This window comes from Ctenopharyngodon idella, chromosome 20 (genome assembly GCF_019924925.1).
Source record: "Ctenopharyngodon idella isolate HZGC_01 chromosome 20, HZGC01, whole genome shotgun sequence".
Lineage (NCBI taxonomy): Eukaryota > Metazoa > Chordata > Actinopteri > Cypriniformes > Xenocyprididae > Ctenopharyngodon > Ctenopharyngodon idella.
The window spans coordinates 13,210,875-13,227,288 of NC_067239.1; the positions used below are offsets into that span (position 1 = coordinate 13,210,875).

The 16,414-nt window shown below is 36.5% G+C and overlaps 1 protein-coding gene across 1 annotated transcript in view; it reads right to left on the bottom strand.

Annotated features, from left to right (window-relative positions):
* Window positions 1-552: 552 nt before the first annotated feature.
* The window catches only part of rngtt (RNA guanylyltransferase and 5'-phosphatase), a 133,417-nt gene continuing 117,555 nt past the window's right edge, over window positions 553-16,414 (bottom strand). Inside the window, 3 exon segments of the mRNA XM_051874160.1 lie at window positions 553-1,355; window positions 1,656-1,779; window positions 10,563-10,629. Of these exon segments, the coding sequence (XP_051730120.1) occupies window positions 1,201-1,355; window positions 1,656-1,779; window positions 10,563-10,629 (346 nt within the window). The 3' untranslated portion in view covers window positions 553-1,200.

Here is a 16,414-nt window from a genome sequence, read left to right on the forward strand (position 1 = left end):
AATATGGGCTGCAATCAAGGTCTTATCACTTCAGCATGCAGATGAGCTCGACATAGCCTCATAGTGTCGCATTTCAGGGACTTTTTCCTTCATTTGTCTTATGAGGAAACAATTCTAGAAGAGAGGAGGACATGAATGTCAGGTGTGACTCACTCCTCCAGAGAGTGATAATGTCAGCTCTTCTCAAACGTGTGGTTCTTTGCACACCAGGTTTCAATATTATAAATACTAGATGTGACGTGTGAGAGCAATGAAGAATGCCATTAACTTTAGCCGTGACAGTTCAATTACGAGTGACAACTGCTGAAATGTTCACACATCCTTATAAATGACAAAAACAAGAATTGCGACAAATCGTTAAGTTCAGCAAAAATGATCTCAAATATATATCATATGACCTAGTATCAATACCGACACAAGAAACAATTGGTTTCAATCAGTTGTTTGAATCTTACCCTTTCAAGTGAGGCTATATATATTTCTGACTGAATAGAAATAGCTTGTATCAATCCTTTGTATATAATGTATTGTATGTGAAGGTACTGGCATAGCTGGCAATCTTTATTTTGGATTTATTGCTTTAATTTTTTTTTTTTTCCAAAACAATGAGCCAAAAGATCCAGGTAAACTTAAATACACCTGGCATTTTTAAGAAACAAAACCTGAGGAAAAAAAAGGTTGGGGCGACATTTTCAAATAAGCAAAATGACATACAAAACACTCTCACCTATAACAAACACAATCATAGGACATGAGCCTATGCTTTAACTGATCAGTACTAAGAGTTCCAGATCTGGTGAAATTCCACAGTGTTTTCAGTGTTTCAGGTCTAAATCTAGGCAATCTAGCACACTTTACTGTTCTGTTCAGTAAAAAAAGTAGCTGCAGAAGAAATAATGCAGAGAGAAGGAGCTCCTGTAACAAATACAGAACATACAAAAAAGAAAAAAAATGCAATTAATTTTAATTTTTATTCTTTTAAATAAGAATGTGCCTCAGCACTCAATGTTGAAACAAGCTCTCTCAACAGTGTCTTTAAACAGATCATCAACATCTTCAAGATCAGAAGCCAAAGTGAGGCCAAAAAGCAAAATGTTCTCCAAAAGTCTCTCCTCTTGTGGCGTGGACCGGCAGAGCTGCGGAACATTTTGGGAATAAAAAAATATGAAACTGCTTAAATTGTGCCCCGCTGGCACTGCGCTACTGTGGGATGCTGTGGTTCGCTCTCTTTGGTGGCGGGGGTGGCATGAGCTCAGAGTCGGCTGGATGCTTGCGGGCCTGCATCTGAGCGCACCGGTCCAGAAACTCAAAGAGAATTTGCTTTGTGACGGGATGTTGGATACTGTTGCACACAGCTGTAAGGACAACAGGAGACAAAGTGAGAACAATAAATAGATACTGGATTTTCAGCAGAGTCTGGCTCAAAGCTTAAAGAATCTTGCTGAGCAAGTGAAGTTGTCAACTTGTTCATAGCTAGCTATAAGAATAATAACCTTTGGATTAATGGTGCAAACATTTTAAGTCTATTATATCTAACTCTGTTATATTGCATGTCTTGCGAGTAAATACTTCTAGCCTTAATAGTGGTTTAATCAAGTCACCTAAACAGAAACTGAGCTTGACCCTGGCTTTAGTATAACACATGTGAATCTTACCCATGGCTGTGTCATATGAGTTGGGGAAGCTCTTGTCAACCCTCTGCCGCATGAACACCCAGGTGTTATTGACGAACGTGCACTCAATTATTTTATTATCATACTGTTTCAGATCCTTTGTTATCTGTAGCAAAAAAAGAATAATAGGCATCAAAGCACTAGTATAATTCTGAGAAACAAATTACACAGTTGCATCATTCAAACCAAAAGACATTCTTGTAAACATGTACAAACCTCATTGTTGAAGAGATACAATTTTATTGTATTAATATTTGGGATTTTTTGTCATTCTATTCATAGTGAAAGTAGAAAGATGAATAAAACAGATCAATTTATCAGCCAAGCTTTTGAGAAGATCCCACTGGCTGAAAAAACACCGATTAACACAGGGGTGTCCAATCCTGCTTCTGGAGGGCTACTGTCCTGCAGTTTAGCTTCAACAGCAATTAAACACACTTTAACCAGCTAATCAAGGGCTTCAGGATCATAAGAAACTTTAAGGAGGTTGTGTTGGGGCAAGTTGGAGTCAAGCTTTGCAGGACGTTGGCCCTCTAGGTGCAGGTTTGGACACCACTGTATTAACAGAGGAGTTAATCCCATCTTGTGTCCATTACAAACAGCATTGTTTGTCTGGTTTTCAACAGTCTTGAATTTTGAGTTAAAGGCACAATATGTAATATTTTTGGATTAAAATATCCCAAAACCACTAGAACAATGTTATACATTTTGTTGACTTGTGTACTTACATTATCCCTAATGTTTCAAAGAATGTTTAAATCCAGAGAAATAAGCAATTTTAACAAGGACACGGGCCATGTCCGTGCGTCGCCTATCAATGACATCATACCCTCAATTTTATTTTGTAGAAACCATGGAAACACCAAAGACGCTTTAATATATTATGTGTTTTATTAGACAAGTGAGCAACTGTTTGGACACATTCATAGACAGAAAACTAATCTTATATAGCTCAACACTGTAAATCTTATTGTTTAAATCTCGTTTTCTTGATTTACCACGAGCACCATGTTTTCTCATGCCTAATATTGATCTAGCTAACTGCAGTGTGCAACAAGTGTCTCAAAGTAGCCGCCGAGCAAACGCACAGTAGCATTATAAGTAGCATTATAACAACTTTCAACACACAAATGTATCTAATATAATAAAACAGCACTGCGTTACCCCCACATATACGCATGACCGGAAAAAGTGTAAGTGGTTGTCTGCGGCATAATAAAAGCTCCGCTGCTCTCGAGCCATGTGTCGCGCTCTCTCTCATCGCTCCAGCGGCCTCATTCCGCTCCAACGGCTTTCAGCCACACCCTGCTTCATACTACAGTAATGTTAATAAATCTTTAATACATTATCTCATCCATGAATATGATTTCTTCCCAAGCCCTGTCTGATTCTTTTCCACCGGCTGTAGATGTAAAGACAACACCTCCCATGATTGTGCAAAATGAATGCGTCATGAAGCTACGCCTTTGTTTTGAATAAGCGACCTCTAGGTGTATATGACTTTCTTCTTTCTGATAAACACTATTTTAATAAATATCCTGACGCATCCAAACTTTATAATGACAGTGAACGGGACCCATGAGTATGAGCTGAAGAAAGTGCTTCCATCCACTTCCATCCATCATAATTCACATTTAACAAGCTATGAAGTAAAATATCTAGCTTCAGCCAGACCGCCTACCATATTCAACGTACGAAGAAAGTGTAAAACTCTTGCCGTTCAAAAGCTTACGCTATGTCCTACGCCTTCCCTATTAACTTATGGAAAAAGTTTAAACTGACGCGATGCCAGTTTACACTTTCTTCGTAACTTGAATACGGAAGGTGGTCTGGCGGAAGCTAGATATTTTACTTCATAACTTACGGATATTTTTTTTTTAACACAAATGCATCGCTTTGCTTCAGAAGGCCTTTATTAACCCCCCGGAGCCGTGTGGAGTATGTTTATGATGGATGGAAGTGGATGGAAGCAGTTTCTTCAGCTCATACTCGTGGGTCCCGTTCACTGCCATTATAAAGCTCGGATGCGTCAGGATATTTATTAAAATATCTCCAAGAGGGTTTATCAGAAAGAAGAAAGTCATATACACCTGGCTTGAGGGTGAGTAAAGCTTGGGCTAATTTTCATTTGAAAGTGAACCAATCCTTTAATGTAAAATAAGTGCTTCATTTGTCATCATTAAATTGTATTATTATATTTAAAAAAAGTTTATTTGTTGACCACTATAGGAAATGATGCAGGAAGAGAGGGACACGAATGCAGGCTGGATACAAACCTCAAATCTCTCCGCTAAATGTGCCTGCAGCTTGTGTGCTAACCACCAACCAAATTGTTGATACTTTTTGTAGTTGTAAAGTAACTGCCGATGCGTAATGTGTAATTACAGCCACAACACAGATGTCTCAATACATGACAGTTTCACAAAGGCCTTAAGAAAACAGGAGCGTGTTTGGCCCAAGTAAGCGAGAGAAAGAAATATCTCAAAGATAAAGAGAATAGATCCTCACTAAACCATGGCAGGTTGGTGTGTGGGGGAGGAAGTGAGCTGGCAGTAAAGCCGCCCCCTTCTGGGCCTATTGGCATGATGGGATGAGTAAATATCCTCACCATCCAACAGTGAAGGGCATCTGTGAGCACAGAGGGGAAGCTGAACATTTCAGGACTGACATACACACACAACAATATTCCAAGGATTAATTAACCTTTGGTGGTATGGTACCTTTTCTCGCAAAAACACAAGCATCCACACCAGAGTGTCTATACACGTACAGCCTTGCCGTAGCTGAGAGAATGCAAACATGGACCACTTAACAGACTCCGGCAGATTAGAACAGAGCCAAATATAATAGAGGCGTCAGGCCAGAGATTCAGTGATCACGCTTTTCACACCGCACACAACTACATACGCACAACCGTGGCAGAGATCCAGGGATGTTGTTCGGCTTTCGTCTGGCACGGAACATGATGCTCCTGTTAGTTTTGGATCGGACCATCACGACACCCCGGTCACACACTCGAAGTCCTGGCAGCCATTTACAAACACCACACGGTGCCTAAAGCAGCCAAATCCACTCCATTACAGCTAAAGCCTGCCAAACACCTTCTTGGTTTGTAATGATATGGTAGTTAACAATAAAAAAGTAAATCAATTTAATGAAAGTAACAGTCAGGGGCATAACAGCCCCTCCAACCACATTTTGATTTTCAAATAATCATTACATTTTAAGAGTGCAAGCAAAACACTAGCAGTAAATACTATGACTACTGCCTATTCACCAACTTCTGCCTTTCAGCAAATCAGGTGTGACTATCACATAATTAATATTCATGAGTCAAGCATTTTGAGATGGTTCATATACCCCTTTTCAACAAAACCAATAACTGCAACAAGATTCAATTCAGATGTGCTCTGTCTTGAGGATACTGAATAATTTGGGATGCTCTACATTAGACTTGACTCATGAACAAAAGTCTATGTATAACAAGGAGAAGTGGCTATTTTCTTGAAACTCAGTGGCACAATTTGGATAAGGAGTCTTTTGTGCACTTTTTTCTTGCATGATTATGCAGCCGTTTCAGTGGTGAGGCCAGAAATCCCCAAGAGGGTGGACCTTGGTGAAATAGAGTGGACCTCTATTCTGTGCCCCCTCTCAAATTTCATTATTGAGTGGAATTTAAATATAATAAACATTTCTTTAGCATTTATAAACAATATGTGCTTGTGTTGTACAGCACAATGTACAGCTGCACAATTAATTATACAACAAAAATGGCACAAATAAGTTCACTTTAATAGGTGATAGTGATATCTGCAGTGCTGGCGTTAGGACTGTTCTGTCATGTGGTGTTGGCTTCAGATCTGTCCTTTAAAATTGATTATTGAATGTCAGTCATAGTGTGTACTGAATGTGAAGAATGCTACTGCACATGCTAACTTAGTTACCTTGGTTTATTCTGTTTATCATCGCTTGTTCTGCAGAGTCTCTTAACCGACAGCTCACAAGGATAAATATTTCATGAATGAAAAACAGAATATAGGACTGATGAACCCACAAATTTCCCCACTGAGATGTCAATTTATTGTATCTTTATTGTTACTGTGAGATAAACTGTGGAACCACAAACTGTGGAACAATTATCCGTGAATCAGTGGAAAATGTAGCCAGCTACATCTAATAGAAATAGTGGTCACATTTACACATGTCAAGTAAAAATACACTTTTTCAATCATATAAAATGACATGCATTTTCATTATGAGCTATGATTTTTCTACAAATTTGTTTAATTCCCGAACCATTGGTATATTCTTGCAGCTTGACTGATTGAGTGGACCTTATGTGGCCTCTTCTCTGGGTCATTTGTATTCCTACATTCCACTGCAGCATAATGCCAATAATTGCTTTCATGTCCTAGTCTATAAAACTGCTTATCCGTCTGTGGAAATTTCACCAAACAACACATGCTAAATAAACAGAATAATTTAATAAATGTTAAATGAAGGTAGAGACAGTAAGCAGCACATCATACTTGGTTTAGAGCAAAGGAAACAAATACCAGTTATGAATGAACAAATACAGTACCAGTTACCATAGTTACCCTTTCATTTACTATTAAATGTGCATTTTAGAGACAGTAAAAAATAGCCTAAATGTTGTTTAGTGCCAAGTAAACAACAACATCAACAACAAACTATTTACAAAAAAGAAACTAGACTTGGACTCGAGACAAACACTTGAGATTTGTGAGCACAGACAGCAACTCCCCACGGCATGTTCAACCGACAAAATAGTGCCCTTCATGTGAAGTATATGGGAGACTCAACTCATAATTGATACAACTCAGCTCACAATTGATACAATAGAGATAGTATTAGCATGTTTTTAACTCTAAACTATAAAAACATGCAAATATGGGGTGAAATAATCCTCAACATTTCTGCACTAAATGAATTTATTTATAATCAGAGTTTCTCTCACTTCATTATCCATCTCTTTTATTTATTTACATAGAAACAATGTAAAATGTGTCAGATTTAGCTAGGATGGCTAATTTCATCTGTAGTCCCTAAATAGTTTTATGTAAAAAGTAAAAAGATTATATTATATAAATATTCAATTATTACACTAAAATTTGATTTGACAATAACCAATTTTTTCATTTCTAGAGAAACCACAATGACTTATAAGTAGGGCTGTTGAATTAACACATTCATTAGTTTAATTAGTTACGGTAAAAATTAACGCGTTAAAAATTTAACACACTTGCCCCGCCTCAGACCTATGTAGGTCATCTGACATTTCATACAGATGATTGATGATGAATATGATGCAGGGCAACAACTTACTGCGTGATGGAGCCTATAGAATGCAGTCAGAAAGTCCCTAAAATTCAAAATATTGGGGCAAAAATGCCCATGTTTGAGTTTTTGTCTCATATTTATTCGTATGAGTTAAGCAATATCACACGAGTACCGGAGTGCAATATTACATGTGTGCTGTTTTTGTCGTAAATATAATGAGTGCAAATGCGATAGCCTACTGATTTTATACAACAGTTCAGTAAATAAGAAGTTAATATTGTGTTATTTTAGACACAATATTGTCTGTTTTGTTCAGTGTTGCCAATGAAACTATAAAGACAAAGCAGAGCTGTTCGTCTCCGCGCAATACACAGCAGTGTTTCATTTCCGCGTTTTGAACGAACCGAGTGAAACCAATGATTCAGCGGACCATTCATAAAATACTTGTTGTACTTGAAGCTGCTCTATACAGACCGATCGGTGTATGACATCAAACTACAGAGAGAGCGATTCAAAAGCAAACAGAGCCATCTGCTCTCATTCTGTGTAGCCTGACAAGCCTAAAGAGAACCATTTACTTCATTTCTGAATGAATCAGCCTTTTGAATGAATCGAATAAATGAATGAACGACTTAATCATTAAGACATTTACCGCCATGGTCCAAAAGTTCATGTGTAATAAATTCTATGTTGCATCAAATAAAATATTTCTTTCTGAAGCTACTTTTTGTAATGTCTATTTGATGTTTTACACAATAATGACTTAAAATTATCTTTTGGGGTTAATTTCTCAGCCAAAATTGATGTGCGATTAAATTGTGATTAATTAGGTTAATTAATCGCCACATCATGTAATTAATTAGATTAAAGGGGGGGTATCACACACAGTTTCTGCCAATCTCATGTTAATCTTAAGTACCTATAGAGTAGTATAGCATCCTTCATATCGCCGAAAAGTCTTTAGTTTTATCATATTTATAAAAGATACATACGTTGTACCGAGTCTTTCCGAAAACAGCTGAGCACCTGGAGTCATGTGAGCGGAGATAGAGTGACGAGCTGTCACGAGCACGCGCAGCTTTTGTGTAGAGATCGGCTGCAAGCTATCAATGATCAGCTAAACAAATATATTTAAACACACGCAATACACCATCGCATTATCCATGGATAACTTTTGAATCACTATAATGAATATAGTGTATAGTGAATGATGAATAATGAATTTATAAATTCACTACGCTTGTATTGTTTACGTTTTATGCATTTACCCGCCGATTGCCAACAAAACAGACATTTGATGCGGTTTTAGTCACCACCTGCTGTTCCGACTCATGACCAGGATCATTACCGCTGTGACTGCTCCATCTTTCAGTTTCAAACAATCTGTAAATCCAGTGTAGAACTGGACCTTGTTTATGAAACCATAAGCGCTGATCCTGAGGGCTCGAGCAGCCACGGAAAAACACAAGATATTCTCCATTCATTTTAACCAATAAAAAAGTGATTGCAACTATCAGTTTCTATGGTTATTTTAATAACAAATATCGAGAGCGCATCAATGTAATGTGTGAGCACAAAACTCTCAGCTCCACTTAAGGCTGGGTTCTTTGGGAAGCAAGGTTATCTTTCCCTCACAACCAAAAACACACTTCTTTGGTGACATTGTTGATTTTGTGAATTCCTGTGACCTGTGCAGCGCTGCCGACGACTTCTGTAAAGCCGAACGCGTGTTGATGTGCGTGCACTTGCTCTCTCGCTCTGGTCGACGTGTGCACACGCGCTCTTCCGGGAGAAGTGCCCGTACAAGGAATTCCGCCCCTGTTTACGTAACAGGCCCATACTCGAAAAAAAGACCCCAAAGTTTGTGAGGATTTGGAAGAGTATTTTTGGTACAGAAATACGTCATACGTCCAACTCGTGTTTTGAAACTTTGGCCATGTTTAGCATGAGAATCCAACTTAATAGTGTAAATAAGTCAGAATGCATGAAATAGCATTATACCCCCTTTAAAAATTTTAATCGCTTGACAGCCCTACTAATAAGATATTTTAGTTCTGTCATGGGTGAATTCCAAACATGGGTAAAATATAACGGACTAAAAGTACTTTTTAGCCCCTTGTTTTAGCTATTGTGTACCTTCCTGTCATTTTTTCAACCCTTTAAGCCCTGAAGGCAATTTTAGAGAAAACTTTTAAAATTTTTAGAGAATTTTTTTTATTTTTATTACATTTGGACATTCTCATGCTGAGAAACTGCTTATATATATATATATATATATATATAAGCAGTATATATATATATATATATATATATATATATATTTTTTTTTTTTTTTTTTTTGACATGCATTAACTCAGGAAGGAAATAAGGTAGGAGAACAATTCATTTTTGATGAAGTTCCCTACATGTAAACTGTATCTTGATAAAATTTTATGGTGATAGCATAAAGTAATCAAAAGTTACAGCATTTGGAGCCAAGGTAGCCTTTTTGTTTAGCCCTTGACACCCCCCTAATGGCCATTTTTAAAATCATTCCTCCATGAGGAATATCTCGTGATCAACGCAAGGGATTATGTTGAGTTTGGTCTCATTTCAATCGGGAGCATCCACTGTAAGTAATGATGTGCCATTTTCTAAGATCTATGCATGTATGTCATTCCAAACCCATAAGACTCTGGAAACACAAATTAAGGTCTTTTCAATGTTTCAACTTCAATGTTTCTGTCCCTCCATTTGAAAGTCCAGGTAACCAAAACTTGGAAGATCCAAAAAGGTCATAATGGCATTATGAAAATTAATCTGTATGAATTAAGTGGTTTAATCCAAGTCTTGTGATGCGCGAGAACAATCCGTGTTTACCAAATGTGATGAGCTCTATGTATGTGTTGATCATTGTTTAGATGTGAATAGAAGCCTAAATTAAATCTGTTCATCATGAAAAGTGATCTTATCTCTTCACAACACTTATATTAAACCACTCAATTCACATGAATTCGTTTTATGACACCGTAATGAAACTTTTTGGGATCTTCTAAATTTTGGTTAACTGGATTTTCAATGGAGGGACAAAAATCTCTCAGGTTTAATTGAAAAAACATTAATTTGTGTTTCGAAGATTAACCAAAGTCTTATGGGTTTGAAATTTTCATTTTTGGGTGAACTAAGAATAGGCTTACATATTTGTGTACAAGTAGACATACAATATGATCCATCTTCCATTTAAAGTTAATTTATTGAGCTTGTCGCAGTGCCAGCTCCACAAAGGATATATGTGATGTATCTTAGATTTTGGTCAAAAAAGGTAACCTGTTTTAATTTAGAGGCCTACTTTTCAGAACAGCCTTTACATAAATAGTCCGCCCATGACACTTTAAACTGCTGTCTTGGTAGACCAATCACTGTTTCAGTACAGGGCTTGTGTGTGACACAATGTTCACTTGTCTGACTCAATTAATTAAAAGCACATCATGTAAAGAGCACTTGAAAATGACATGACTATCTTTAGCAGTGCCCGTACTTGCAGTGAATCAGACATAGGGAACACTGACAGAAGGAATTATCAAGGAAGCAAACCAATGTTTCTCTCACCTTCATTTGTGCAAAGGGCATGTCATAGCTCCCCACGTACAGGAGACCCACCGTCTGCGGGATCAGTCTGGAGAAAGAGCCAAAATAAAGATCTAAATTAAATTTCACATCCGGACAAGCAAGCATTGTGATATTCCCCAAGACAGCGGAACTCAGGGAAATAATACCAGCTCTGCTTTGGAGGATGTCCTCTGATACTGCCATATAATTATCTGGGCTTCATAATAAGTGCCTGTACGACTTTCACAGTCAGGATGAGGTTTGAATGTTTGGAAGGGAGTGTTTTTAAGGACAAGAATCAAGGATTTTAAAATCAACACCGAAAAAGATTTTTAATTGGATGTTGGTAAATATAGCACTGGCCTGATTGAGTCACTGAAATGAATGCACTGAATCCCAGCAAATAAATATAATGTATATTAGGGCTGTCAATAGATTAAAAATCTTTTGTGCGATTAATCGCATACTTATTGTGAAATTAAGCATACATTATTTATCTTGTTTAACATGTTTATTTTGCCATTATTTGCTATATCCAGCAAAGTAAAGATTGAAGGGTGATTCTCACAAAACTGTATTTTCTGCAAAGCAAATTTCCAAAAATTCTCTTTCCAAAAAAGGACACTTGAAGACTCCAAAGGACACCAACTAACCAAACGACATAAGGAGTACAAAAAAATTCATAAATGTATGCAAATCAAATGAAAAAAAAAAAAAAAAAAATACAGTACAAGGATCCATTCAGAATGACTAAACAGCAACATACATGACAGATAAAAAAATTATCCTGAATTTGTGTGGAAACAATGTACTGAATGTACTGAAATATGTCCACGCATAAATACAATGTGCGTTCAAGTGTGTCGAGAGCGCATATACACTGTTTGTTTGCGCATCAATATAACGGACTCACGTACGACTCCTGTACGTCACTGCAATCATCTTTACCTTGATTTCAATCCACATCCATTAAAACTTTACTAGCGAAAAGCTGGTTTGCTTTATCCAGCCTAGAAACGGATGTTTTGACATTCCATTCAGTGCTTCAGTCTGTATTTCACACAGAGCAATGCGTGAGGGCTCACGCTCTTCAGAAACAATGACAGAATATGACAGAGCTTGTGTTTTAAAGCTAAACAGACACTGGAATGAATAATTCACTGAAAACTGGCTGTGAGTCATTGTTCTCTCTGATGTAATAAACCTGGACTTCTAAGATAATGAAACTGCATGATGTAAATTATGTTAATGACACAATTTCACATGCTTCAGGAAACACGACGCATTAAGAGCCGGAGGTGAAAACTTTTTGAATTTGAAGATCAGGGTAAATTGTAGTTACTTTGTCTTCAGGGAATTATCTTCTGTAGCTTCTGAAGGGCAGTACTAAATGAAAAAATATGATCTTTAAAGAAAATGAGAAAAATTTACACATCTTCATCCTGTTCAAAAGTTTTCACCCCCCGGCTCTTTTCTGAAGAACGTTGGGCAGTTTAACTGCTCAGGTCAAACAAGGGACTCGTGAACAACCATCACCAAAAAACAAAAACAAAAAACAAAAAACAAACAAAAAAAAAAAACAGCCATAGATCATTCCAGGTATTGACACAGTATTAAGCCTTGATTCTTAATACTGTGTCAATACTTAGAATGATACTTTTGAATAAATTCAACTTTTATTTTGTCTTGTGGACTATATGTAAACATCTTTTATATAAAATATCTTATTCAGGACTGTACTAAATAAAAAATAACAAGCATTTTGTATGATCTCTCTTATTTTGTTAAAATAATTCATATTTTGTAGATTCTGCAGGGTGTATGTAAACTTTTGACCACAACTGTATATTTGCTTGGTAAGATTTTAAATGATTTTGAAATAAGTCTCTTATGCTCACCAAGGCTGCATTTAATTGATCAAAAATGCAATAAAAACTGTAATATTGTGAAATAATATTCAATTTAACTGTTTTCTATGTGAAAATATTTTAAAATGTAATTTATTCCTGTGATCAAAGCTGAATTTTCAGCATCATTACTCCAGTCTTCAGTGTCAAATGATACTTCAGAAATCATTCTAATATGCTGATTTGCTGCTCAAAAAACATTTCCGATTATTATCATCAATGATAAAAACATTTGTCTCCTTAATATTTTGTGGAAAGCAGTATACATTTTTTTTCATGATTATTTGTTGAACATACAGTTCAAAAGAACAGAATTCATATGAAGTAGAAAACTTTTGTAACATTTTAAATAATGGTGAGAATATTAACATTTAGCTTTGTATATTAACAAACACACAGATCAACAGTTGCACTGCTTTTGCCTCCCTTACCCATATTTAGACGAAAAAAAAAGCAATGAATTCAAATTAATGATAAAAAAATAAAACAATATAAGCCACTTTTAATTTATGTATATCACAGTGAGTCACATCTTTGAATTATCTTCATTTAGGGTTTTTTTCTCACATGTATTAATCTGCATATTATAATGAATTCCATTAAAACTTTGGATTGGAATGGATTAACAGCCATAATAAACATCAACTGGACTTTGGATGATCTAAATGATCACATCACACCTGACATCTCATCTGAAAGCTGACAATCTAATGCAAATGATTCATCTGACTGAAAAAATGAATAAATGAGGACTGGAAATGGATTCAGAATGAGAATCAGTCATCATTGCAAATGTTTCCTTTGTCTTTCATTTCCAAACAAACAGACTGTAGGACACTGTAGCCCTCTGCTCTCATCACCAGCAGTCTATAATGGTCCCAGCTGTTCACATGTAACGCCCACTAAAATGTGTTACCATCCAAAATAGTAGTAAATCACCGGGGAGGAGACCGGATCCAAACCCTGACACTGAGGGCTAAAGAACAGCCTGCCAGTCAAGCTAATGGTGCTGTATATTTGGAAGCTCCCGAAACACCATGACTGTTTTCAGCCTCTGTTACTGTGAGCTTGTTTTATCCCTTTGAAATGCATAACACTTCACAGCCTTTTGTCAAATAATGAAACCAAAGTAGTTGTTTACATGGCCATTTGGGATCAACTTCAGTGTGAACCAGACCTCAACATCAACCGACTGACTGTCCATGAAAGCTCCGGGCTCATCTGAGCTGCCGTTGTGTTTGACGTTCTCTGTCTCTTTAGCAGCAGGCTGCTCTTTCAGCAGGTGTACTTCACACTGTTGTGTCATTACTGTTTCCATAAATGGTATAGGAATGTGTGAACTGCTGAAAGGTGCATTTCTCTCTTCCTATTATAATTAAGACCATCAAGCTCAACCATCTGTTGACTGCTCAAAAAATTCATTTTGGAATATCTGGGCTTCTTTATTCACTCGATGATAATGTTTCAGAGGAAATTCCATGAAATTTATTCATGAAACACTGACATAAACAGACTGGATGAACTGGATGGCTACATGTCAACCGCAATCTGTGAAACTGCTGGATCACAAACGTAAAGCCCCGTTCATACTGACAGTGATTAAATGGTTACCACTGTATCCAACCGTATCAGTCAGCAGTTCACTCTCTGCAATATCATTGGTCGTCGCTGTAGTGTGTCACTGCTCATTTGCATAAGGGTCAAGGACAAATAAGAGCGTCCTCGATAAAGGAAAAAACCTGTTCAAAACATGTACCAGGTTCTCATAAATGTACTCTCTGTATTCAAGTTGGATTCATTTGGTTCCTTAAAAATAAATAAATAAATAAATAAATAAATAAATAACAGTTTAAATTTAGTGACACAAAAATTTCAATTTTTTCATGTTCATGTGAATGTATTCATGTATAATTCAATTCAATTGGAATGAAACCCAAGGACATTAAATAACCTGAAGTAACCTTGTCATAAACGCATTAAATAATCTGAAATATTAAGAGACTTTTTTTAGGGTCTAAGAAAGAGGGTCTACAGGTGTCCTCACTATATCATTTATATATATATTATATTATATATATATATCACAAGTTGAAGTTTTTTTCTACATGTCTCTGCATGTTGGTCACACCACATGACTTTTAATCAAAAAACAAATGTTTTTGAAACATGAATAAGCAGTGAAACAGTTCTGTTAATATATATTTCTAATAAGTAATACTAGAAGATTATGGCAAACTAATTACGGTTGTCTTTTCAATTAATTTAAGTCTTGTAATAGGATTTTTCCTCAATATGATATCAGGACAGTTGTACCATCCTGATTTTTTTTTTTTTTTTTAATCAGAAATTAAACACAGATGTTTATCATAGACAAGGTAAATTCAAGTCATTGTATGTATGAACTGCATTGTTAATGTTTTTTTGAATAAATTGGGGGAAAAATTTGTATAAATTGCCCAGTCTCCAGAATTAGCAGAATGCAAAATGGATACTAAAATGGCCAGGTCAGACGAGTATGGTCTTCTTGGAATACTTATCAGAGAAAGGAAAATGGAGGGTGGCCAAGCTGAAAATGGGAAGATAGTTCACCTTTTAACACGTCCAGGACTCCAAAGGAGAGTGTTAGAGTGTTGGCATGTTTCAACTTTAGCCCTATGACGGAAAAGTCCTGATGTCTTGTCACAGAAAGCCTTTGGAAGAACCTGAAAACCCCAAATCGCTCAATACTAAAAGTTCGAAGGGTTGTGAATAAAATCATCTTAGTCAATGACAGATGGAAAAGAAATATCTTCTGATGATTTGCAATGTGTGGTTCCAGCAGTCTTGCTGAATTTTCTCCTCACAAGCAGTGCCGCCTCTCTCTCTCTCTCTCCATTGAAACTGAATTGGGAACTTGCAGCTTTCATACTGTAGAAATACAAGGTCAGTGGAGATGCCACTGCTGCAGTTCATGCAAATATATAGTAGTATACACTCAAAAGACTCAAAGTTTAGCTCCTTTTTACACTACAGAATCGGTAAATTCAAGAGGAGAAGGTTTGAGTTTTTCTTTACCCTTTCAGGTTTTAAGGCTTTTTACAAAAATGTTAGTAGACCATTGAGACATGTTCTGAAAGAATTCTTTCTGCTGCTCTGAACAAATTAAGCGTGTTTGCGGAGCTGCTAGACTAATGAAATGTTTATCTGTTTTCAAACCACACAAATTGGAAGTACAAATTCATTTCCTTAAAAATTGTACCAAATGAACCCAAGGTCTTCTCATTACTGCTCTACAGCATTCAGTGTTGTCTATGCAAAGAGTCAGGGGTTCTTGTAATATTTTACCCATCTCATTTCAAAGCTCTCGGCAAATAAAGAGGGCATGGTGAGAGGGAAAAACACTCACAGATAAAGAGAGCGAGAGAAAGAGAGAGAGCTGTGTGGGAGGAGAGTGGAGATGTCATCTTTCTCTGTTTCCTGGCAGGGAAGTAACCCCGCTAATAACCTCAGCCGCTCGCTGACACATCTGCTGTAGAAAAGCCAGGACTCTGTGATGTTTCCTTGACACACACTGCCCATTGGCTTTCAGAAAATATATATATTTAACATACCCGCTGGACATTTTTTACCCCATAAAATTTAAAAAAAAAGCAAAAAGAAAAAAAAAAAGCTTGAGAATACTGAAACATGTTAATCAAAGCTTAGAGCAAAATATCCACTGTGTAAAATTGTAATGCTGATGTAAAAACGTTTACATGCACAGTTATTTGGTCATCAAAATAATGTTGAAATTGGGCTTTTAAAGGAGTTAAAGGATTAATTCACTTTAAAATGAAAATTATCCCATGATTTTCTCACCCTCAAGTCATCCTAGGTGTATATGAATTTCTTCTTTCAGACGAATACTATTATATTATATTTCTATGTTATATTAATAATTAGCTTGATGCTCCTAAGCTTTAAAAT